General features: G+C 38.0%; 1 protein-coding gene across 3 annotated transcripts in view; it reads left to right on the top strand.

The window, feature by feature from the left end:
* The window catches only part of LOC143179501 (myelin regulatory factor), a 52,164-nt gene extending 29,299 nt beyond the window's left edge, over positions 1–22,865 (top strand). The window contains exons 2-18 of one of the 3 annotated variants that reach the window (XM_076378792.1): positions 13,341–13,434; positions 16,948–17,157; positions 17,402–17,493; positions 17,582–17,895; positions 17,996–18,259; positions 18,368–18,546; positions 18,732–18,936; positions 19,377–19,535; positions 19,604–19,933; positions 20,012–20,271; positions 20,354–20,698; positions 20,772–20,946; positions 21,005–21,080; positions 21,184–21,296; positions 21,375–21,628; positions 21,717–21,936; positions 22,020–22,865. In XM_076378792.1, coding sequence (XP_076234907.1) covers positions 13,341–13,434; positions 16,948–17,157; positions 17,402–17,493; positions 17,582–17,895; positions 17,996–18,259; positions 18,368–18,546; positions 18,732–18,936; positions 19,377–19,535; positions 19,604–19,933; positions 20,012–20,271; positions 20,354–20,698; positions 20,772–20,946; positions 21,005–21,080; positions 21,184–21,296; positions 21,375–21,628; positions 21,717–21,936; positions 22,020–22,094 — 3,365 coding nt within the window. In that variant the 3' untranslated portion in view covers positions 22,095–22,865. Of the gene's footprint in view, positions 1–13,340; positions 13,435–16,947; positions 17,158–17,401; positions 17,494–17,581; positions 17,905–17,995; positions 18,260–18,367; positions 18,547–18,731; positions 18,937–19,376; positions 19,536–19,603; positions 19,934–20,011; positions 20,272–20,353; positions 20,699–20,771; positions 20,947–21,004; positions 21,081–21,183; positions 21,297–21,374; positions 21,629–21,716; positions 21,937–22,019 lie in introns of all 3 variants that reach the window. The other 2 variants (XM_076378784.1, XM_076378774.1) reach the window with 2 other exon arrangements.
* Positions 22,866–23,240: the final 375 nt, after the last annotated feature.

Raw genomic sequence — 23,240 nt, 5'->3', positions numbered from 1 at the left:
TTGATAAGATAACGCATAATAAGCAACGCAGAGGTTTTAAATTAACAAACGAATCGAAAAGCTTGAAATTTATTCACCGATTTCGTGTCTCTGAATTGTTCCTGTTCGTGCACCGCGACTAGGTCTAAATGTAAGCCATTAGCGACCATAATTGGTAATCGATGTCGTTCGTCCCCTTTTGAAATTTATTCCTATCAAGGAAGCTTGTTCCTCGATAACGAAATACCAGTAGAAAAGTCTCTCAATGGTAAGCAACACGTCTACGATACATCTAAACCAAGATATCATTATTTTTACCAGCGGTTGGCTATAAAGATTCACATGGTTACTCCATTCAATCTTAATTTATGCTTCTTAATTTGATAATATTATTATTAGTCTAAGTAACTTAGATTATGTTATTAGCACATTGGTTGCCATGTTGGTAACTCTATTAAAAAGCGTGCAGTGTTTCTAATTCCAATTAATCCTATTTCTAGGATAATATTTTTTACAAATTTTGTTATTCTTTCTCCAAGAAATTTCGTATTTCAATAATTGTGTCGGTAAGATTGTTACAATATGGTGCAATAATTTTTTATCTACTCATGATTGTTTTCTTCGAAAACGGTAACATCTGTTTCGTTTTCGTATTGCATAACATTTTCGTTGACAATGCTTATCTCTTGATCGAGTAAATCGTAGCTTTGATGATGACATAATTTAATGCAATTGTTTTATACTCTCAATAGAGACTTCGTTTGTTTTTTTATTTATCTGTTTGCAGTTTACACAGCTTATACAACTTATTACACAATGAAGTTGAAATTATTCTTATGCTTATCACTAAATTTTGTCTTGTCACCCGAGCTTCGTATTTCGTCGCTCCTAAAATGAAGCCATCCTTCATCTTGAAAAGGGTGCAGGGATCAGGGGTGACAATAGATTTGACGAGAAGGGGTTGCACAAAGCTGCTCGTTGCTCTACGACTCACACAAGCGCCGCCCTCAGACTTGGGGGTGGAAATCCATTGAACTCCAAACATGGTGGACGAACGACGCAATGAGAAAATAAGGATAAGAATGATCGTAGACGTAGAATAGTTGCGGCTGACCATATTTCGAGTACTCTACTCGATGCCTCAATTACATCACTACCTAATTTTTAATTAGTATGTAACGAAAGAAATCGTGAAATAAAATCCCTCAAAAAATCAAAATACATTAGTGGCTGTAAGGTAAAACGACATGAGTCACATTTTTAAAATAATTGATTTTATATTTTAATTGAGATGTATAAGCTAGAATCAGTGGTGTCATATGACGAGACAAAATGTCTTCCAGTGTCGTCATAGAGTAGAAGAGTGGGGGTATTGCATGGTATTTGACTGCATTGCCTACAGTACCCCCACTTTTCTACTGTATGATGTCACAGGAAGACACTTTGTCTTGGAGTATGGCAATATTGAAAATTTGTATTTTCAGTAGAAGAAAATTGAGTGACAGACATGTTTTCCTTTTAAAAAAAGAGAAAAGAAAAAACGAGAATAGATATAATAAAATGTGAGTAGATATAGAAAAATTAAAGTTCCAAATTTCAACCACCAATGTCCCCCCAAAAAAATTAGTAAGAAGAAATAAAATCTGTACCTGAGAGCCAATGTGGCCCAAGTTCTTCTTTATTATTTTTCAAACGATTATATTTTTTGAAGTAGCTTATAATATAACTTCACTAAATTCCTATAACGCCAATAAAATAAAAAAAGCAATAAGACACTATACCTATAAAACACTTAATCTTGAAAAAAATGGACTTAGATTTGCCTAGCCCTGAGGTACAGAAATAAGAAAAATATGCAACTTGTATCTACTGTTTTACCTTACTACCACATATATTTCTAATAATATAGAATCCCCTAAGAACAGTATTAACTTCGCCAACGAAGCGCAACGAAGACGAACCCAAAAGAAAGAACAAGTATTCTGGGCCACTTCGATACGAAGTGGTTGCACAGAGCAACCCCCCGTCGGTCTCGAAGGCTGGGGGTAAGCGCCGCCCTCGAACCACCAATGGGTCTCCCCACTATGTCCAAGGCATGGTGGTGGCACGAGCGACCCTCGTCGATACAAGCAGGGCCACGATAATGCCATTTCGTATCCCCGCGAGAAGGCAAGGGCTGCGGACGATTCCTCCGTCCCTTCCTCAGTCCTCGTTCGATCGTTATCGAAAACGCCATCGATCCCAGTGATCCCTCGACACGACCCTACGATCGTTCGCGTGGAGTTGGAAAATCGTGGACTCTGGGTATTGAAGTTCGAAGTGAACGATTGCTGGAAGAGAATAGCTGAAAACGATCGAAAATAATCGCGACTCGGTGACACGCGATGCATCAGAACGTGCCGCAGCCTTGGATCACGAAGACTGTCGTGTTGTGAAGATCGAACGCTGCTAATTGGGCACGGTAGCTGGAATGGAAGCATCAGTGCGTTTTTAAGTACTATGTTTTGGATGCTCGATTTCTGAGGAATTATGTAGTGGTTCGGTGCTGCCATGCTTTTTAATGAAGCATTGTCCCGTCGAAAGTGAGTTCGTACGTTGATTCAGCATGGAATTTCCATGGGCCCTTCAACACCAGACTGACCCTGTCCAGAGTGGACGTGGTCATCCGAATGATCATCAGGAGGACCCTGGGATTAATCAGGTGGCTACGCGGCGATTGCTAACTGTGACAGGTATGATGAGTGTTTGGGAAGCAAATCGGGGCTGTTATTCAGTTTTTTAAGGTGAAATAGACGTTTAGGATGCGAGAGATTGAGTGCTAATTTAATAAATTCTTTATTAAAAATTTAGTTTCTACATTCATTAGAGTCTGTAAAATATAATCTGTATTTTTTAGTAAAAGGGGATTCAAATAAAGGAAGCTTTCCTCTAAAAAAATAAAGATAAGACGTTCTGAAACGAAAATTTAAAATGCAAAAGTTCCAACACTAATATCTCGAAAATGAGAATACGTGATTCATGCTACCTTGCCTTACAATCTAAGAAATATTGTCAATAATTAGAAAAATTTGTGTTCCGGTCTTTAATATCGACACGTTGTTATCTCTCTGTTGATTTTAATGAGCGAACAATGGAATTCGACCGCGTGTTATAACTTCCTGTAAAATTACAGTTTTACTATATCCATGTGTTATTGTATATGGTATAACGTAGCATAAGTGACGTTATATAATTGCAGAAGGTTTATTGTTTTCTACTTTTGCAATATAAAACAGAGCTTATACTATTCACCTGTTATGTATTGTTTCATTTTGGAGAATAGGTGCAGAGTTTATTCTTTGAAATTTTAAACGACTTGTTTAGTGGTTACATTGGAGAATGATTATAAAAGTCAAGAGTAGGATTGTGTTGTATTTTACGCTGTGAATTTACTATTCAATGCTACATAAACTTCGGTATTCTTAAAACGGATATTGTGTTCGCGTTTACCACGGTTCAGAGGTGTTTCTAGAAAATTAGATTATTACGTTCCAGCGAAACAATGGGGAAATGTGCCTCCGCTACTCTCTCCGATTATTAATGAAACTCTTTTTTATTGTTAGCGTAATGGCCATCCATGGAAGTCCATAGATCCGCGCACCGTAACTAAATATCTTTTTATTGAAAATAAATTTATTGAAAATAAATTGTTACACACATTCCTTAGAAACAATATGAATAATAGAAAATTCATTATATTCATTATTAGGTATGTGGGTTTTGTATTTTTTCTGTGGTTTGCTGGTTGTTTAAAATCCTCAATATTACTCATGTCTGTTATTAAAACATCATGCAAATTTTTCAGTTATTAAAAAATCATGCAAATCCATGAATCGTTACAAAACCATGCAAATCCATGAGTTATTAAAAAATCATGCAAATTTATCAAATGTTAAAACATTGTGCAGAATTATCAGTCATTAAAAAATCATGCAAATCCGCATGCAATTAAGTGTAATTCTGAATATAGTACTAATAACCACTAATTGTTTCAAATTAGGAATAACGAAGACACATACATATGTTGCTAACGAGATCGTACGTGAAAATATGCGTCGACCTTAAATCATTTCACCTTAAAACCACAGAATTATCAGGTGACATTCTTTGGAGATCAATAATCAAATTCTCTGGCGTTCATCGCGTTTATCGCTGGAAATCGTTGGGATTGCGTGTCGGCGAGGGGTTCAACACCTGTCTGCGGCCGGTTCATCCCTCCGTGACCGTCTAATTACCGTGAAAAAAGTTGCATCGGAGCTTGTGTTCCCTAATCGTTCGGGCGGTAACAGTGAATTCGGCAGCTGCACTTACCCCCTGAACGATTAAGAACGGGTGAAATCGACGATTCGGCTCGATTAACTTCCTCCGTTTAAACGGTCTTCCGGCCTGCGCGACTATCATACGCGATCATCGGGTCTCACGGGTCAGATGGTTGAAACGCGATTTACGAGGAAATTACCTGCGTTTATGGTTCGGCCGTGTGTATTTCGACAGGTGATAATTCTCTCGTCTCTCTTTTATTATGATCCTCTTGTAGGCACAGTCATCACAGTGCTCATGAAATTTTTGACAATGACTGATTTATACATGGGAGTTATAACCTTGCTTCCGTTATTTTGATATTGGATATGTTTAAACAGTTTTTCGCTTGAGAAGGTTTCTTTAAGGGAAATATTCGTTTGGAGAATGGTAATACTGATTGAAATTGGTGTTTGCTAAGATTAGCTCAAGATCTGCTCAAGATTAGTTAGATAAGATGATAAGATTGTATTTTCTTGGAATATTTGATACATTCCAATTATTCAAATTTGGATTCTTTGAGGGTTTTGATTGCTGTTATCTAACTGTATTCAATTTAGCTAATAATACAAATTGCTTCTAGTTTTGCATAATCTAGTGACTAGAAATATTTAAATAACCTTTGAATGAGTATTCTTAATTAATGAAACTGAGATGATAAGATTCTGCCAAATTGCTTCGTTTCTTGTGAATATTCAGTCAGTTTGTTTATTATTGTTCAAGTTTGCATCGAAGTTCAGCTTTCCTGCAGTGGTGGAAGAGTCTCGAGTCGTCGTTATTGTTCATTTTGGCGAGAATAGTTACTGCAATTATAAGTTCATTGGTCAGCGAAGCGTCGGTCACAGTTAGGGCGTTTCACGACGCCAGACGAAAGTGAGCCGATTTTCATAGACACGACACAGTTCGAACTGCCATTTACAGCGCATTTCTATTTGCTTTGTCGGAGAAAGTCAGTGGAGAGCCAATACACGCTGACTTTTTTGCATCGTTTGGGACTCGATCAACCAAAGCAAGCGAAGCATAGCCATTTTTACACCTTACTCACTGTAATTAGAACCGCGGCTTTCCTATTGCTTCCAGATCATTACTAATATCCGCCTGAGTAAAATATTGCAAGTTAAGCACTATTGACAGCAGAATACTTGCAGCTCCTGTATGATAAAAGACTTGTGTAATATTTAACAAGGCTACTGAAAAAAATTTCATTTAAGTACCTAGTCACATGAAAATGTAATTAATTGAAAGCATGAAAACTCAAATTAAACGTCGGATGTACACAATTTACAGAGTGAACTAGATATACATAATGTTAGCCAAGGTGTTAAGTTTACGTTTATGAAACATAGTAACAGCTATAAATTTATAACTGCAATACATTGAAAATTATGATCAATAATACAGATCTCACAGTTTAAGTTTCCACAAAAATCCACAGTCCAATCGTCACCTCAGCCTCGAAGAAACCTCTTCGAACATCTTACCTGTAACATCTATATCGCACGTGTTTTTAATGTACACTCGAAGGCTCTCGTTAAAAGGCTAATTATCTCTATTTCTTGCACGCAGGTGCATTCCACCGAGGCAGGAAACATTTTTATTTAGGGAAGACACTTTTGTTTCGCCAGTACGTATCTCGCTGTCGCCTCCCGCGCGACAATAGAGCCGCAAATTAAACGACGGCTCGCTCGAGAGGCGACACGGTCCCCGACGAACAATAAATTTTCAAGATAAATCCTGTTCGCACACGAAAGGGACACGTGCAAACCGTTACATCGCACACGTGTCCTCTTTAGCAGTATCGACGGGTCCCACGTGTTACATACGTACTCCGTCGCGTGTCGATTACGTTGCGGGCACATGCAAACGTTGCTGTTTATCCGCCGTGTAAATTTTCTGCGAAAACGAGCGCGCGATCCTCGACGATCATCGCCACGTATTTGCTATAAATAACGCGTACGTGTGGATTAAAGATAAGCTGGAGAGGAATCGTAAAATTGATGTTTATAATGAAATAAAAGTTGCCTCACAATTAGTGTCCAAGAGGGTGAAATATGGTGGTTTAAAATTTTTGTTTTAAAATGAGGTGCAAGTTCATTTTTGTTAGAAGGAAGAACATATTTGTTGAAACTGTTTTTGTTGTAGAATTTTTGTGAAGCAAGAGGTCAATGTTTGGGTATTGGGTACAGGGTAGTTCATAATATGTGGGATATAACTCAGGAGTTGAGTGTGTTGATATGGGACATGTGTTTGTATGACTTTTTTTCATTTTTAAGCTGACAATCAACTCCTGAAGTGGGTCCCATGTTGTGAAACAGCCTGTATTTGATATATCTTTGAGTTTTTGACCCAGAATAATAATCAATTAAAATGGTTCACCAGGATCAATAACATGACCAAAAGGTTTCACGATCCGAAATCGTGAAGTCAAGGTTACTCGCGTTTGGTCCACCAAATGCGATTCAAACTATTCGCGCACGAACTTACGTAAACACGTAACAACGTTTCACCATTAACTGTAATTATAACGTGTGCACGAGGCAATCCTGCAAGGTCTAATCTGGGTGATTTGGATGGAGCTTTGATAGTCGAAAATGATAACACCTTGAAGCAACTTTCGTTTCATCCTGTGTGCTTTGATTTTTCTTTGGTTACTGAATGAGATAGCTATAAGATAGAAAAAGATATGCATCAGTACTTGAAGATATATTTTAATTTTTGAGAAAATCGTATACCTTAAAATTCTCGAAATTTCTTTATTGATATTATCCTGTGTCTATTATAATTTGCTGTGACTAATTATTTCTTACTTCCTATGTACCATATATTGGTACACAATATGAGCATATTCGTAGTGGAAAGATATTGCAGCATTGAATGCTAAAAGATAGGAAAAGGAACAATTATTCATAAATTTAGCATTTAGTCAACTGACTGAACGTAGGATCATGGTCGCCTGGTCGACTCGCTAACAACTTCCTTTTCGCTTTGTTCTTAATAACAATGTAATTATTACGCAAAAGGCAGAAACTCGGTGAAACTCGTGGACGATGGTGTATACCTCGCCGTGGAAAAAGACAATCTTTTTATCTTAGAAAGTTACCCTGCCACGACAATTTTGCCAGACAATAAAATTGTTACGGACAAACGTGCGCGTTTGCTTGTTTCTCACTTTCGTATCCCGCGCCCAACGTTTTTCCTTTTCGGAGTAGCAATGCTGTTCCCATGAGATTTTAAGTGAACACGCGCTCCTTATTCGACCTCTTCCATAAATTTGTACTCAAAAGTTCTCATTTTATTAAAATTCTTGATCTTTAAGGTGCACTTGGGAAATCAATTATCTATGAAAAGGAGTTTAGACGAAGAGAAATCAAATGTTTCTGCAGTAAAAAATTGTGTTGAAAAGAAAAGATTTCGACATTGTAGCTGTATTTATAAAATGAAAATTGAGATAATAATTTGAAGATCAATTTTCTTATTTTCTGCTGGCGTATTTACTGGTAATGATATTCAGATTCAAGTCCATCTTACTGCATCCAGGGGCGGTGTTTGGTCGATACTTCGAAGGGGAATTGGTTGGCAACGACCCAACCACGGGTGTAATTCACCCCTCAGATTTCTGTCGCGTGTATTATACTGGCCTCTCTACCCTATCCTCCCCCGTAATTACTTCACTGACCATTTCGAAATGGTTGATTTTCTTTGGGAGGGGATTCAGAATTTTTTGAAATTAATCCTTCAGAAATTTTTGAATAAACCCTCATCACACTAAGATACGGTCACTCAGAACTCAAATACAAATTTCCAGGAACTAGAATTCAGAATATTGAAACACGAATAACTTAAAAATTTGTAGATTAAAGATTTTAACATGAGAAATGAATATTAAACTTGAGAAATTTGAATTTGATTGTGCTGTGAAAATAATATTTGGGTCTCTAAGGAGTGACCTCACCTTAGCATGCTAAGGGTTAAAATTACTACACTCAAGTTATCAGTCTTATAAAAAGTGGAAGCAGAGCGTATTAGATTCTGAAAAATTACTATTCGAATTTAGAAATTGAACGACCACATGATTGTAGAAATTTGAAATTAGTACTAAATTGAAAATTAGAAAGGAAGAGAAGAATGCGTCTTTTGGAATGCGTAATGCATATGATTATGCAAAACGATGCATTCTTTAGGTAGTTTCGTTTGTTGGAGGACAAACGTCACATCACGATTTTTCTCACGCGTTAGTAGCAACGTCTTCTTTCACCTTCGTCGATTGTCCGGGATTTTCCTAAAGACCAGGCCAAGAAAAAAAAACGAGAGAAACGCTTGGTGCATTTACGTGTTACAAAACTCGATCCAGTTAAACGTATAAACGATCGAGCGATTCACAAGGTGTTCCACGTTTGCAGAGGCCTAAATAAGTGACTGTTTTAAAATGTCCTGACGAACATGGACTCGGAATGCGACAGTTTCTGGGGCACCGAGTTTCTTCTCGACATTTCTTAATTTACTGTGGGTATCCAAGTCTTTAACACTCGAGGGTAAAAATATTATGAAAAATAGTATCGTTAAAGATACTTCCATATTTTTTCAAATATAGTTCTATTTCACTAATCTTGTAAAATACTGTTACACTAATTATTTTCAGAAATCGCAAATCTGCTTTCAAAGTGCATTCACTGCTCCAATTGCTTTCTCTTTTCTACCAATTATCCATCATTTTGACAACAATTCAAGGAGCTCAACGTTACCTTCTGCTTCACTATAATAACTTAATGCAAAGCTCCGTTTCAGTTCGTATGACATTCAAGAACAAATCTGAATCGTAACGAGCAAGATCGTTGAGTACCTATAGCCACATTTTCTTCGATCAATTTCTCAACTGCTCTCCGACGCATCGGCTATAAAGTGCTTTGAGGAAGAAGATCCAAGAAACTGTTATGCGGCTGCCTGAAAACAGGTTCTGTTTTAAACTTGTTCCACCGCGTGTCCTTGTTTTGCCTTTATTTATAGGTGTTGCAGGCGACACTCGCATTTCTGACAATCCCACGGCTTTATATGCAGCCACGATCGTTTGTTCTGTCACAGGTTCCTCTATGTGTGTGCAAAATCAAGACTGGTTCAATCTTTTAAGCTCCTCGCGAATAAACCTCGACCCTGGGTACTTGTTCGTAACTTCACGTTTATTATTGCAGTAGGAGATAAAGAATATTAAATAGAAAAGACAGTTGTGCCTCTAGGAGAGCACATAGGTGGGCTCTGGAAACAGATTTTTATATTTTAAGAGGGTTGGTAAATGTTAGATTAAGTTTTAAGATTCGTGGGACTACATTTACGAAAAAATTCTTTTTCTAAAGCTGAAAATTTATGCAACTTAAGGAGGACACAGTAAGATAGAGACTAATCTTGACGAATCTTTACTTGATGAATTTTTATCTAAAATAAATTAGCACATGTTTGAATATTTACGTATTGAAATAGACCTTAATAATTGTGATATTTGCACGTAAGGTTTTAAACATTTGGTCATATTATTAAAGCCTATTCGAATAAACGCTCAAAGATTCACCAAGTAAGAGTTCCTCAAAATTGATTTCTATCTCATTGTATCCTCCCCTTGTCAGTATTTTAACTACCACATTATACACGCTACAAATTTCTCAAGTCATATTCACTGACATTAACTTTTCCTCTTCTTCAAGCAATTGCAAGTTTTCTAAGTAGTTACGTCTATTACTACCTCCATTTCTTCAAAGTAATCTTCCCGTTACAAAGTTGCCACACTATTCTCTGCAACCATGTAAATATCGACCACAGTTGCGTGACAGAACCATCGTCCACGCATTGCAACCTAGCAGGAAAATTATGCAAAACATTAACTTGTTTTTTCCACAACTACAGATTTGTCCAATAACTTCTTTCCCCTAGCTATCATGTTCACATATCTGTTACCAATGCAACTTTCTTCGAGAACCACTTGGAAACTGTAAGCCAGTGTTTGGTCAGCGAATCACACGGTTGTTCGTTGAATGTGGCATTCATTGGCAATGCGAGCGAGCTCGTACGATATTTTCAGTTCGAAGTCTTAAAGGCGCCCTTACACTTGGTTGCCAGCGTGAATGGCTGGCCGGAAGCAACGAGTTATGACACTTGACGTGCTCTCTTAAACGCTTAAGTGTACCCAAGCAGATCACATTGTGTTACTCGACGCGCACACGCGACTGTTTACGCGCTCTTCTTTGAAAAACGACTGGCCTGATTCTTCGACGAGTCTAGAAAAGTTCAATTCGAATGTTTCTTCGGAACTTAAGGAAGACATTATTTGTGATGCTTTAAATCGATAGTTCCGCTGTTCTTGTGATATAGAAATGCACCATTGTCATTTAGGAGTTAGAAGACGAGGTAATTAGATACAGAAAATGGGACGTGAATTTTAGGATTTTATATCTATTTTATTATCCGCTGAACCTCCTTCGCTGAGAAAGTCTTAATCGTGAATAACAGTTACTTACATAATTCTACATTTAATTAACCCTCGTACTTCAAACAATGGCTCGTACAGAATGGCACTTAAGTCTGTGCAGAACAGAGGGTTAATAAAATCCTACTCTAACTTGAGTTACAGCGATCCAAGAAAATAGAGTTTCGCTAGACAATCGTTTCAGGGTGAAATAACATAAGTAAAGTTTCTCTTGCTACGTGGAAGTCGGCAGCGTTCTTCCTGTAACGTGTAGCTCGTAAATGGAACGTAAGATCGCGAGGAATTTAAGAATCGAGCGTTTCAGAGAGATTCCAGGGATGGGGTGAACGCTGGTGCGCACATTGACACTTTGTCCATTCAACTGCATCGTTGTCGAGCTCCAATCGCCCGTGAAATTCGTTCTTGTCCATTCAATGAATCCGCACTTTCTCTTACGCTCGAATCGTTACCATGCACTATCACGGTTACTCTTATTAGAGCCTTGTCGATGTGCGCTCGTATGTGAAGAATTTTCTGACTTGTGGGACGAGTGAGAAAGGCATTGCCAGGGAAGAGGAAAGTTAGGTAACTTTATACAATAAAATTGCGTGGAAGAAATATCCGAGAAATAATGGAATAATTTGAGTATGCATTTGCAACGGTTTGCAATTTTATTTTTCAAGCCATACACTCATTTAGGTTCGACAGGTATCTAATTTTTTCCTCTATTGAAATATTTATTGAAGTAAATTTACGAGGGTTTTTCTGAGTTACGAAAAGTTCGATGCAGTATGAGAACAGGTCTAGGCTGTGTATTAAGGAAATAAGTCGACAGCGTAGGCGTTGCCTTGAACTGTTAGAAAGTGCAGTTAACTGAATTTTTGTTACGACCCCCTCAATTAGTTTAATACTTTCGAACCAGTTCGTGTGTCTTTTGAATCGAGTCTTTGTACCCAGACCGAAGGACATCCTTTCAAGCATCAAGGCTAGGATCAATTATATGCATCCATTGATAAAAGACACAATAGGAACTTTGCTGGTGCTGATTATTATTGTTCATTCTTGAAGCTACTATACCACTCCTATGAAAAGAGTTATACGATTCGAGATCGTAAAATAAGGGTGATTGTTAAAATTCAAAGGTAAAGACACACTCAAACTTCAGTACATACCCATTCAGTTTAGTAATTTCCTAAACTTGTTATGATAACTACATGGCTCTGTTTATTTCAAGCCATTCAATCTCTAAAAAATTCACTTTTACTACAACTCCTTAGAATCTTTTAATTTTCCTATAAAACGTCTAACAACATTCACTCACCTAAAGCGTCTTATCTCTTCTACCATTCTCTGAGTACTCTAAATACACTGTTCCAGATTCTAGATGAAATTATAGACTCCAAAAACAGTATATTAGAATCAGTAGTACCCCGTTCCTTAGCTACTAAAATTCGATCGTTAAAGCAGTCGTTAACTAGCTAATAAGAAAGTGCAACTAATAGTTAAGAAATTCCTAGCCCAATCATTTTACGATCGTTTCACTGGGCAAACAGAAAATGAGCGTTACGTAGTCTCAGTCTATGCGCGCTGGAACTATTTCTCCAGCCGAGTCGAACTGTTCTTTCCTTCGACTCGTCGTTAGAATGAGGATACAGAGGTATTCCGTGAGAGAGACGTTCGCGTGGGAGTAGCAAGGCGTTCCGCAGGTGAGAACGAGCGACGTAGAAGAAGTGAAGACGCTTCGAGCCCGAGGTCTTCGTTAAAGGTCTTTCGGGCGGGCACATGTAAAGGGAATCGTTTCGAAATCGCTTTTCTATGCGTGACAGCTGACTGTTGTCGCCTTGGGATCCCGCGTGCCTTTACTTTTAAGATTAGAGATTCTATTTGAACGAGCTCGATTCATATCGTCTCTTCTAGAATAGCACTGGCATTGTGTGATGTTGGGACAGGTTGGGTGCTCGTCTTTTTGTCGAGATAATGAGTTAATATGATAACGACGAATTACTAGGCTGATATATTAAAAACTTAATTTGTCAGAAACTTTGGTATTTGATTCATGGTTCTAATTAGAAAACATTCAGTTCTTAAATGCTCCAAAAGAATTTAATACTTTCTACTTTATTGTGTGAGTAATATGGAAGTTTGAATGTTTTTTACTTAAAAGCAGATTTAAGATATGAAGCGTTTTTGTTTTCTATAATATTTCATTTTCAAGAAAATCGATTTGAGAGAATTTTCACCCACGATTTTCCATTTATTTTCATTCCCATTGTTACAGAACTCGATATTAACGTGCATGATAAATCACAATAGATGACGTAAGAGTTGCATAACGATGTTTTAACAAAAAAAAATGTTGCATGCATAAACATGGGAGAAGGGTATTTTTTTGTACAGAAAAACATAATCTGGCGAATATGTAATCATTTTCTGTGCTGTTCCATTGTAGTGCAAGGTATCATAAAATGATACAGTTAAACGAGGTGTATTTTATCGCGGTATCTCATAGATTGTTATCAGCTTGTATCCTGTGGCAAGATTTACTGAATCTTGCATTTTCTTCTTGTTTCAGGTCGGGGCGATTTCGTCGGAGGCATAGACAACGAGGCCCTGGATTTTTCTCAATTGGAAGATTTTATTAATAGCGACAGTGAACAGCCGGCAACGTGAGTACTGTTGCAAATTCTTGTGCATGTCTTTTTGCTGAATGATATAATTATAATTATTTTAAGTAACAGAACTATATTATAAAATTATATATTATTAAAAATGTTACTGTGTCACTGAAATGTGCGTATCTGATCAGATCAGGCTTAAATAATTAGCTACTTTGTGTCTTATCAGTAAAATTGTATATTTACAATTTTTTATTATCAGTAAAAATACCTACTTTAATTGTGAGATTTAAATCTAAAAAAAACTGTCAAATCAATTTTTATCTGAATATCCTCTTTAATTCCCTATTTTTTACTTCATCTTTATTTTACTTGAATTGGTCTTATAATACAAAGCTAGATTTGAAGTCTGTCTTTCTACAGCCAACGATGGAATTCAATTTCGGTTGGAAGCCATCGTTGACGCCTACATCAAGAACACATGAGCGCATGTGTCTCTACTGCAATCAGAATCTCGACTTCATGCCCGATCAATCATCAGCGGTTAATTCTTTTCAATATTTTATGTCGCGTTCAAAATTGTTAATCTAATCAGAAATATTATTTTACTACCTCCTTGACGATTGGAAATTCCCTGCCATGACAAATTATCCATATTACAATTATTCCATTTAAAATTACACTACTTAATTGAAGAACTCAGACATAATACAGTCACAAGTGTGTAGCAATGACACACTTTTCCTGATCGCCATAAAATGCATCCCACTGAATGTTTAAATTGAACAATCTAGACGGAGCTTGCTCGATAGTTTCTTATTTTCTACCTATACTTTGTTGTAAATCTTTACATAATCAATACGAGATGTCAGATAAGCTTTCATTCGATTTGAAATTTTTTGGAATTATCCAGCACACAGAGTAAATACAGCGTTCTGATCGTTCTTTGAAAAATCTGCATCGAAGCGTTCTTACAACGATTGCATAACAATGTACGTCGTAACATCAATTCCAGCGATTTCGTCGGTGAATATGGAGACACGAATTATATTCCGAGTCTCGCTATTATTTAGAGTGAGTGGTGCTCGTGGTCGGTGCAATGGATGCAGTGCACCGCGATGCAGCGGTTCTATGCACACACACGCGAGAGAACGAAAGTGCACATACACTATCGATCAGAAGTTTAAGACCATCCCTCGTTGCAACAGAAGAATTCGAAGCCAAAAATCTTAATTTCTTACAAACTACGTATCTGATAGAATTCTTCATTATAAAATAAATTCCTTCCAACTCTGCATTTCAATTTCAAGTAGTAATAAATAAATATTGTCCTTATTTTTCCTTAACCCTGCTTGCCCAAGGAAAAGCTCTTCCAAGAAATCGAAAGCTCAGAAAGGTACCAATTGCTCGCGATTAACGAACGAATCGTGTCTTAAAATCACAGCCACACGTTCGCTGGATCCTGGATCACAAACCGCGAGACAAGGGAGATCGGTCTGAAACTTTTGGCTGATAGTGTACTTACACGTCTGCACGAGACGCACACAGAGGGAAGAGGATGAACGTCCCTGTGTTCACGCTCGCACACTGCCATCCGTGTGCAAGTGCACTCGGATACGCGTGTAGAAACAGCAGACAGATATCATGTGGTAGCGACCGCAGAGGTGTAATGATATAATGACAGAGACAGCCTGGACGGAATTGATGGAATCAGTGCTTGCCGCGGTAGGCCTGGTAATCCAGCCTAACGCACTCGTTCCATTAAAGGCCCCCGGCTCTGATCTCAGAAACAGATTTCATTCACGGATCAACCGAATGGAAGCATCACCCTTGATCTTTGTTGCGCGGTGGGGTCACCGCGAGTCAACTGTAGAAAGTCCCAGCGACTCGTTGTCTCTTCCGGTGTTCGTACACTAGTCGTACACAATCTAGCGCACAGTTCAATTTTGCACGCGAAAGGAAACGGACGAATCTGGACGAGTATTGTGTTCGTTGATCAGATTCGGGGAAATGGGTTTCACAAGGAACTCGAGGACTCGGGAAGGAAGCAAGCGGAGCGGTATGAATATTTTAATTGAAATCTCGGCGATGTATCTTTTAATTGAAATCTCGGCGATGTATCTTTTAATTGGAGACTTCGAGTTTCCTGGATGCTTGGATTCGAGGCGAATCCAATTTTTTAGATTTTAACTTCGGGGGCAGGGATTCAATTTGGACTTAAGGAACCTATTGGTCTTGTAGGATTTATTATAGCTGAAATTATATGGGGTTTTTGGAGTATTTGAAAATTGAGAATTTTTGGAATTTTTAAGCTTTCAAAAGACTCATAAGTTATAGCAATTTTGGTGGTTTCTAAGAATTCTCGAAGTACATACCTTTAGAATCGACGAGAATTCTCTGACCTTTGAACTTTGGAACTGTGTAGAGTCTCGTAAGTCTTAGAACCCCTAATTTGATACCACATGTTCATGCTTGCATTTCTCAAATGCTAAGATGCTAATAAACTTGATGCAAGGGCACGTGAAGTATCGATAGAACGATGGTAGACGAATCACAGTTGAACTGTGTGATGGAAGCACGGACAGCCCGCTTGGGTAGAAAAACAATTAATGATAATGGGTACAAGTTTCAAGGATCGTGTACTTGAAATCGTGACAAGATAATTACGTAATTACAGGACTGTAACAGTAAGTTATTGTAAAAATTACGTTATGGAAATGGAATTCGTGGAACCTCGAAGAGGGAAATCCGAAAAAAGTTAGGTGCTTGATTACAAAACATCGTAAATCAAATTATCTAGTTGTTACTGGCCGGCGATTATTGCAAACTGATGGTAATTTTATTTTATAATTGTTCGTCTCAATTGATTCGTCAATCTTTTTCTTTTTCTTCCATCTTGAAGAGTTGCGAATAACACGAGAAAAAAATTCTACTATTAGGAGACTGATGATAGTCCAGTAAAAATATGGCGTTCGACTGCTGTATAATCGTGAAAATAATGATGTGTGAGTGGGTCAGTGTCAGAGAAACTACTAGGTAACGGTATATTATTCCTTGTGTTTCGTTTAAAATGCAAAAACGATTTTAAACGTCGGCCTGCTTGCAAAAAAATGAACGTGCAACGGTAATTAATACGACAACGGTGTAATTTATTTCCTGGTTCTATTTACACGCTTTGCACGGACTTACAGAAAATTCTTCAAAAATTAAGTCGTTAAATGTTTTATGTAATTTTAATAAAAACTTGTATATTTGATATACCTATTAACGAAATTTAGAACTCGTATTATTTAAGATACTTCAAATTGTTTTACCACACACAACGTCTATTCTTATCAAACAGAAATTGCTTCCTAAATGAAGTAATTACAGAGGCCTCAGAGATTAGAATTTTTTGAGGCAATTTAAACAAATCTCATTCTTGCAATTTTTACTATTTCATATAGGTACTTAAATTTATGATTACTTTGTAAAAGTCCTTTGTAAAACTTTGGAAAAGTCCTTGTTTCGAATAGGTCATATTCCAAGTGTGATATTCATAATGTATTGGTTGTACTGCCGCAGATATTTCGCGGATACTCTTGCCCACAATGAAAATGGGGGTGGAACAACGACCCATGGCGGCCGAGTCGAGGCGACGGTTAATCAGCAACCACCGTCTCGACTACCCTCGCCGATCACACAAAATCATCCAGTCTCGAGTACGTGCACATCCGGTACCACAACCGTACCAAATGGCACTACTTACAAGGATCCACAGTCGTACGTTCACCCGTAAGTTGACTTGCACTAAGAATCACAATGCAATTCAAAATTTAGATCGCCAGTACCATTTTCCATGTACAATACACGTAGAATATTTCGTGTTGAAATCACTAATGGTGCACTAAGTCTCTAAGAGTTATATCTGCAATAAGAAATTATGTTGAGTTTTACAAGAGGATTTATTTCGAAGAAGCTCATCGAACATTAAAAAAGCACAAGTGTGTCTACTTTAAAGAAGTGGCCATCTTTCCAGACACGCGCTACCAGAAAGTCCCCCAGACAGTGGTAGCGAGCCCCCATACTCGCCTCCTGGTCACAACGATACTCAACACGTGCACTCACCGCGTGAGTTACTGGAACTTCTACCTATAAACGTGATTAAGTACTGAGTACCGAATACCAGAAGGCACAACCAGTTTTCCCACCATTTCAGATCAAAAGGTAGCACTCCAGGAAATGCTTCTCCATCACCAAGGCAATCAAGCGAACTACGCACCAAATTTATTACCGTCCTCGCCGAGGACTTTAACCTCGACCACGGACCCAATGTTACTGACTCATTCGGTATTAACTTCTCATCTTACGCCAGGAACACCCAGCATCCAGTCGCAACAGCAGATGGGCCAGACCTTGGTGCCCCTGCCGCACGAACATAGTCCTGGTAACATCAATACTTTGTACTCCTCGCTCCAATCAGCACCCAAGAAGAGAAAATTAAGTCAGGATGGACTTGTACACGTGAAGCAGGTGCAGCGAGTAAAATTTTATTCATTACTAAGACTGCCATTCGATTAAAAGCTGAGTTCTGATCTTTATAGTCTTCATTATCTTTGGCCCTGTTTGGTAGGAACCGGAACTGGGCACAGTGGAGCACAGCTGCAGCAGCAGCAGCGCCGTCCTCGATGGCGACGAGGTGGCAGATAACAGCTACGTTGACGCCAGTTACCAGTGCATCCGATTCCACCCCTTCCAGCAGACCTCCTGGCACGTCCTATGCGACCACAACCTGAAGGAGCTTCCCGTGCCTCACTACCGCGTGGACGCAGACAAGGGGTTCAACTTCAGCAACTCGGACGACGCGTTCGTCTGCCAGAAGAAGAACCATTTTCAGGTGGATACCCTAACAGCAGGGTTTTTTCAGCGTTTCGGGTTGCTTTCTACGCTCCGCCGCGAGCCTGTCAAAGAACTGGATGTAATTAAAGGCGACGTGACTTTTTAGATCACTTGCCACGCACAGCTCCAAGGCGAGGCTATATTCGTCCGAACCGGTGAGGGTTTGAAAAAGATAAGTAGCTTCCAGTTACACTTTTATGGCGTCAAAGTTGAGTCCCCGACGCAGACGATCAGAGTGGAGCAGAGCCAAAGCGACAGAAGCAAGAAACCTTTTCATCCTGTGACGTAAGTACACGGGAGCAGAAGTGTAATAGAGAAAACTACACGAGTACAGAGTTCTTTCCTTGGTTTCCGTTTTTTGTAGTTGAATATTCATGTATGAACGTTTCGGATTCCTTGGTGCGAAATTTCTTCGGTGTTCTTTAAAGTTACGAAGTCATTGCGTTACGCTAAAGTAGTGCCGCTTTCAGGGTGGAACTCGGCGGTGAACGAGTTACGAAGGTAACCGTTGGCCGTCTACACTTCAGCGAAACGACCAGCAACAACATGAGGAAGAAAGGGAAACCGAACCCGGATCAGAGATATTTTCATTTGGTCGTCGGCCTGCACGCTCACACTGCGGACCAGGCGAGCTACCAGGTCGTGGCTCACGCATCGGAGAGAATAATTGTTAGGGTAATGCATCAGTCAAGAAATTTAATAATCTTAACATGTTCACTAGCCTATAGTTCAATTGAGATTGGATTGTGTTCAGTTATTTGGTAATGCTTACCCTATTTTTGTTTTATTTTTTAGAATTAGACTCGGGAGGGTTTTATATACAGTGTTTCCTTGATATAAGTACTAATATTATAGGTAGACCTATAATATTATAGGTAGACCTATAATATTAGATTTTGGAATGTAGAACCATCCCTTAAAATTTCTATCTCTTGTCGAACCTTGTATGACACTACTTATATTCGGAGAAGTAGATAGTGAATGTATTATCTCAGATTTGTGCTTAATCAATCCTGCATTTGTCATTTATCAAAAGTGATCATGTTATTTAAACTCAATTTTATGCAAAACCTGAACTCTTTAGAGGTTGGTCTAAGTACTTGTTCTTCATACAGGCAAGTAATCCAGGGCAATTTGAATCAGAAGGTAGTGGGGTAGGTGCTGAAGGGGGTTGGCAAAGGGGAGCGGCTCCAGACAGTGTTTATCATGCTGGTCGAGTTGGTATTAACACAGACAGGCCAGACGAAGCTCTGGTGGTCCATGGCAACATGAAGGTACGTCTGCGAAACAGTACTTTGTTAGATCAAGTGAATTAACGTTTAGTATTAATGTTTCCTCCAAGGTGACTGGACACATTGTCCAACCCAGTGACGCACGGGCAAAGCAGAACGTGCAGGAGGTGGACACGCGTGAACAGTTGCGTAACGTGCAGCAGTTGAGGGTAGTTCGCTATAGATATGCCCCAGAATTTGCACAGCATTCTGGCTTAGGGATCAAACATCAGGAAGACACTGGAGTGATAGCGCAAGAAGTTCAGCAGATCCTACCAGAAGCTGTGCTACCAGCGGGTGACATAGTTCTTCCAAATGGTCAAAGGATTGAGAACTTTTTAGTGGTGAATAAGGAAAGGATATTTATGGAGAATGTCGGTGCTGTAAAGGAACTATGTAAAGTAGGATATCTGTCCATTTTGTGTTGTCAACCTTTCTCGAGTTCTACATACTGTTTCTAATTGTATGAAATTTTTTAGGTAACAGATAGTTTGGAGACTCGAATAGACCAACTGGAGAGAATAAACAAACGGTTAGCGAAGTTGAAGAGAGGCGACAGTCTCAAGAGTTCCATTAGTACAATATCTAGTATATCAAGTAACAAATACTCATCCTCTATCAATAATAAGACCACTGTACAGGGAAAAGCGAAGAAGAGCGATCGAGAAGACGAGCTTCTGTGCAGCAACAAATTTATTCAGATTATCATCGTTATACTTATCCTCATCATGGCCTTTTGGTAATTCCTTCCTTCCAAACTCTTTGAATTAATGTTATAAACGAAGACTTCTGTGTACTTAGATGAGCAATTTAAATTCCAGCTTAGTCGCAATGGCAACTTTATATTTCTTAGAGTATCAAAAGCGTAGTAGTCTCGAGTGGTCGGCAGTAGCCAGCAATGGAATGTTGGCTATTAGACCAGCCCATCCAGCGATAGTATCGAGTACTCCTAATTACGATCCTCGATACAATTCGTTATTGGACAGCACACTGTCGTCGTATACCAAACATGGATCGCACAGTAGAGCTTCAGATGGTAGTTTGTCCATTAGAAGTAACGCATTTTCCACACAAGCGCCACATACGAAACAACAACTTTATTCACGAGAAATAACTTGGTATCCTATAAGTCATTCAGGTCCGCAACCAAAACTTGAAAAAAATAGGTTCGTTGCAGTTAAAACGATCGACTTTTTATTCGAGTTCAAGGATCATATTTTAATAAAACGTAAATTTTAGCGAATTCCCTGGAAATTGGTTGAGCAAAAGTGGCGTAGGCGCTGTTCCCAGTAATGTGGATGAAAATGATCAAGGGTCAGATGTCGATTCTTCGTCTCTGAATAAGGGTCCAACTCCTTTGGGTAGACCAGTGAACTGTCCCAGACATTTTAGTGAATTTGAAAATCAGTGTCAGGTAAAAACAAAAATCAATCTTGTATATTCATTCTGTTGATTGAGAAATTATTCTTTAGGTATATTGTTGCACAACTAAAATCCATCAATTTGAAGATCCCCAGCCTGATCACCCTCCAGAAAAGAAATCAATTTGTAAGTGTTATATTATGCCACAGATCACTGATTTGTAAACACTAAACTATCATCGTAGAGTGCACTGTTATCTGCGTGTAATAAATGTGATTATCTTCTCCAGCAGATCATATAGAACAACCACTGAACGTGCACGAAGAGAAACGCAAAATAAGCAAAGGTTTTCAGAATGGTATCAGTCCATCCGATCCGAGCACGCAAACACTTGTCAAAGAGGTAATATAGTAGGAAAATTGTTTTATATTCAGATGACTTAAAACTACATTTTAATATTACGAACCATGTTTTTTTTAGAATAATTACAAGTATTTACATAAGAGAACAAGAAGGGAAACTAGTGGTGGGGACTGGGGAGAAGTCGCCAGTAATGCAGCGGGATCATTACCACCAGAACCTAAGCCCCAGCTGTGGGTAGTTGCAGAAAGTTTTAACACTTCCCTTGATCAAAAGTATTGCTCTGCATCTTCGCAGGATACATCGAACAACATTACTTGTATTATACCTTTATCCAAATACATGCCAGATACTCACCTCACCTTACATTTTGTGTAAGTTTGTAAATTTAGTGTGTCCTACTATTTTACTTGACTAATATTAATAGTAATATTTCTGAGTGAAATGTGACTTTTATTTCAGTGGAATGCCTTGGTACTGGCAAGTAGTACAGCAGTGCTCTTCGACGACAAGCCCCAGCGTCGATGAATCTGTGACATGTGGTCGGAAATACGCATTGCAACAGCAAGCTCAATTTATCGAAAACAACAATCAGCCAGGAGACCAATCGTTTACCCTTGATGTTGCTCATTATCTCAGGAAAACATTGAGGTTTCGTGTGCCCACTGTACAACCACAGGAGGTAATTTACTTTATCTGTTGTCACAGTGTCAATATTGAAGTACAAGCGTTGTCACTGAAATTATCAATTTTGTTTCTTTGCAGAATATTTGCAAGAACAAACATGGCGTCGATTATTCAGAATATACATTGCATTTTTATCGAGATTGCGACGAATGATTTATTTTTTAACGTTAAACTTCATAGGGAATTCTGTATCAAGATTTTACGTTTCAAACTGACAGATTATTGAATCTACACAGCAGGACCTTCTTGTGCCTTCGTAACGTATTCCGTCTCTATTTTTTTCAATGATAAAGTCATACGTTTCGTAAAATATATGTCGTCAAATGAACATGCGATCGTATTTTATATATTATTACAATATACTGCATAGTGTGACGATTATAAGGATTAACAGTCGTAGGTAGGTTTTACGGAAACGAATAGTAGAATGTTAGAGAAACTAGAATTTTCTTTTATTTAGAAAACTATGCGAAATATTTTGCTCGTCTCGTTGAAGATAAAATGCTATGGAAGGAATCGATAGTTGATGGGTGAGAATTTACATTTGTTGTCACTTTCGAAGAGAACAGATTCTGACATTCTTCATTAAAAACAGAAAAAGCAATATATATGCCTTACACGTCTATCGAATCAGTGTAATATTCTTACACCATCAAATGTAAAATATTGTACAAAGTAAACATATTAAGAATCACACCCATCAACTACTGTGTAGCATTAGCACATTGTTTCAAAGGTTCTTACATTATTTATACTTGTGTACAGAAAGCAATTGTTATAAGTGTTTGCTAAGAAATATTCTTCAAAAAATTTCATAAGATCAATATTTCAATCAAATTATTTCATATTTCAACACTAATTTATTAATACATATATTCTATGTACAGTTTATATATTTCAATCCAACGTCGATTGGTATGGATATCTGCATTTTATGATAGGTGATTTATTCTCTATATAAAATAAATTCTTATTTTGTGATCAGGAATCATACGACTAAAAATTTTAAGTTATTAAATTTGTTAAATACTGTTTACTTTTGAAGTAATGTACAAAGTGATATTGCCTATTGAATTTACTACGATTTATTATTTTTCACAATACTACTGATTTTCTTTCAGATTTTCATTTCACTTTGAATTTCTATCTTTTCTGAGAAAAGTACCGAAGCGTGTAATCGCCTAGTTATTTCAATTCGTATAATGACAAATGTTTATGAAACGCGATATTATAGAATTTCAAGTTCCTAAAAGGTATTGTATAATAATTGTCTATTTCGTATTTTAGAATTAGGCAGAT

The sequence above is a fragment of the Calliopsis andreniformis genome, chromosome 1 (assembly GCF_051401765.1).
Source record: "Calliopsis andreniformis isolate RMS-2024a chromosome 1, iyCalAndr_principal, whole genome shotgun sequence".
NCBI classification, from domain to species: domain Eukaryota; kingdom Metazoa; phylum Arthropoda; class Insecta; order Hymenoptera; family Andrenidae; genus Calliopsis; species Calliopsis andreniformis.
Note: the sequence above shows the minus strand (reverse complement) of the source record. Positions and strands in the feature narration are given on the sequence as shown.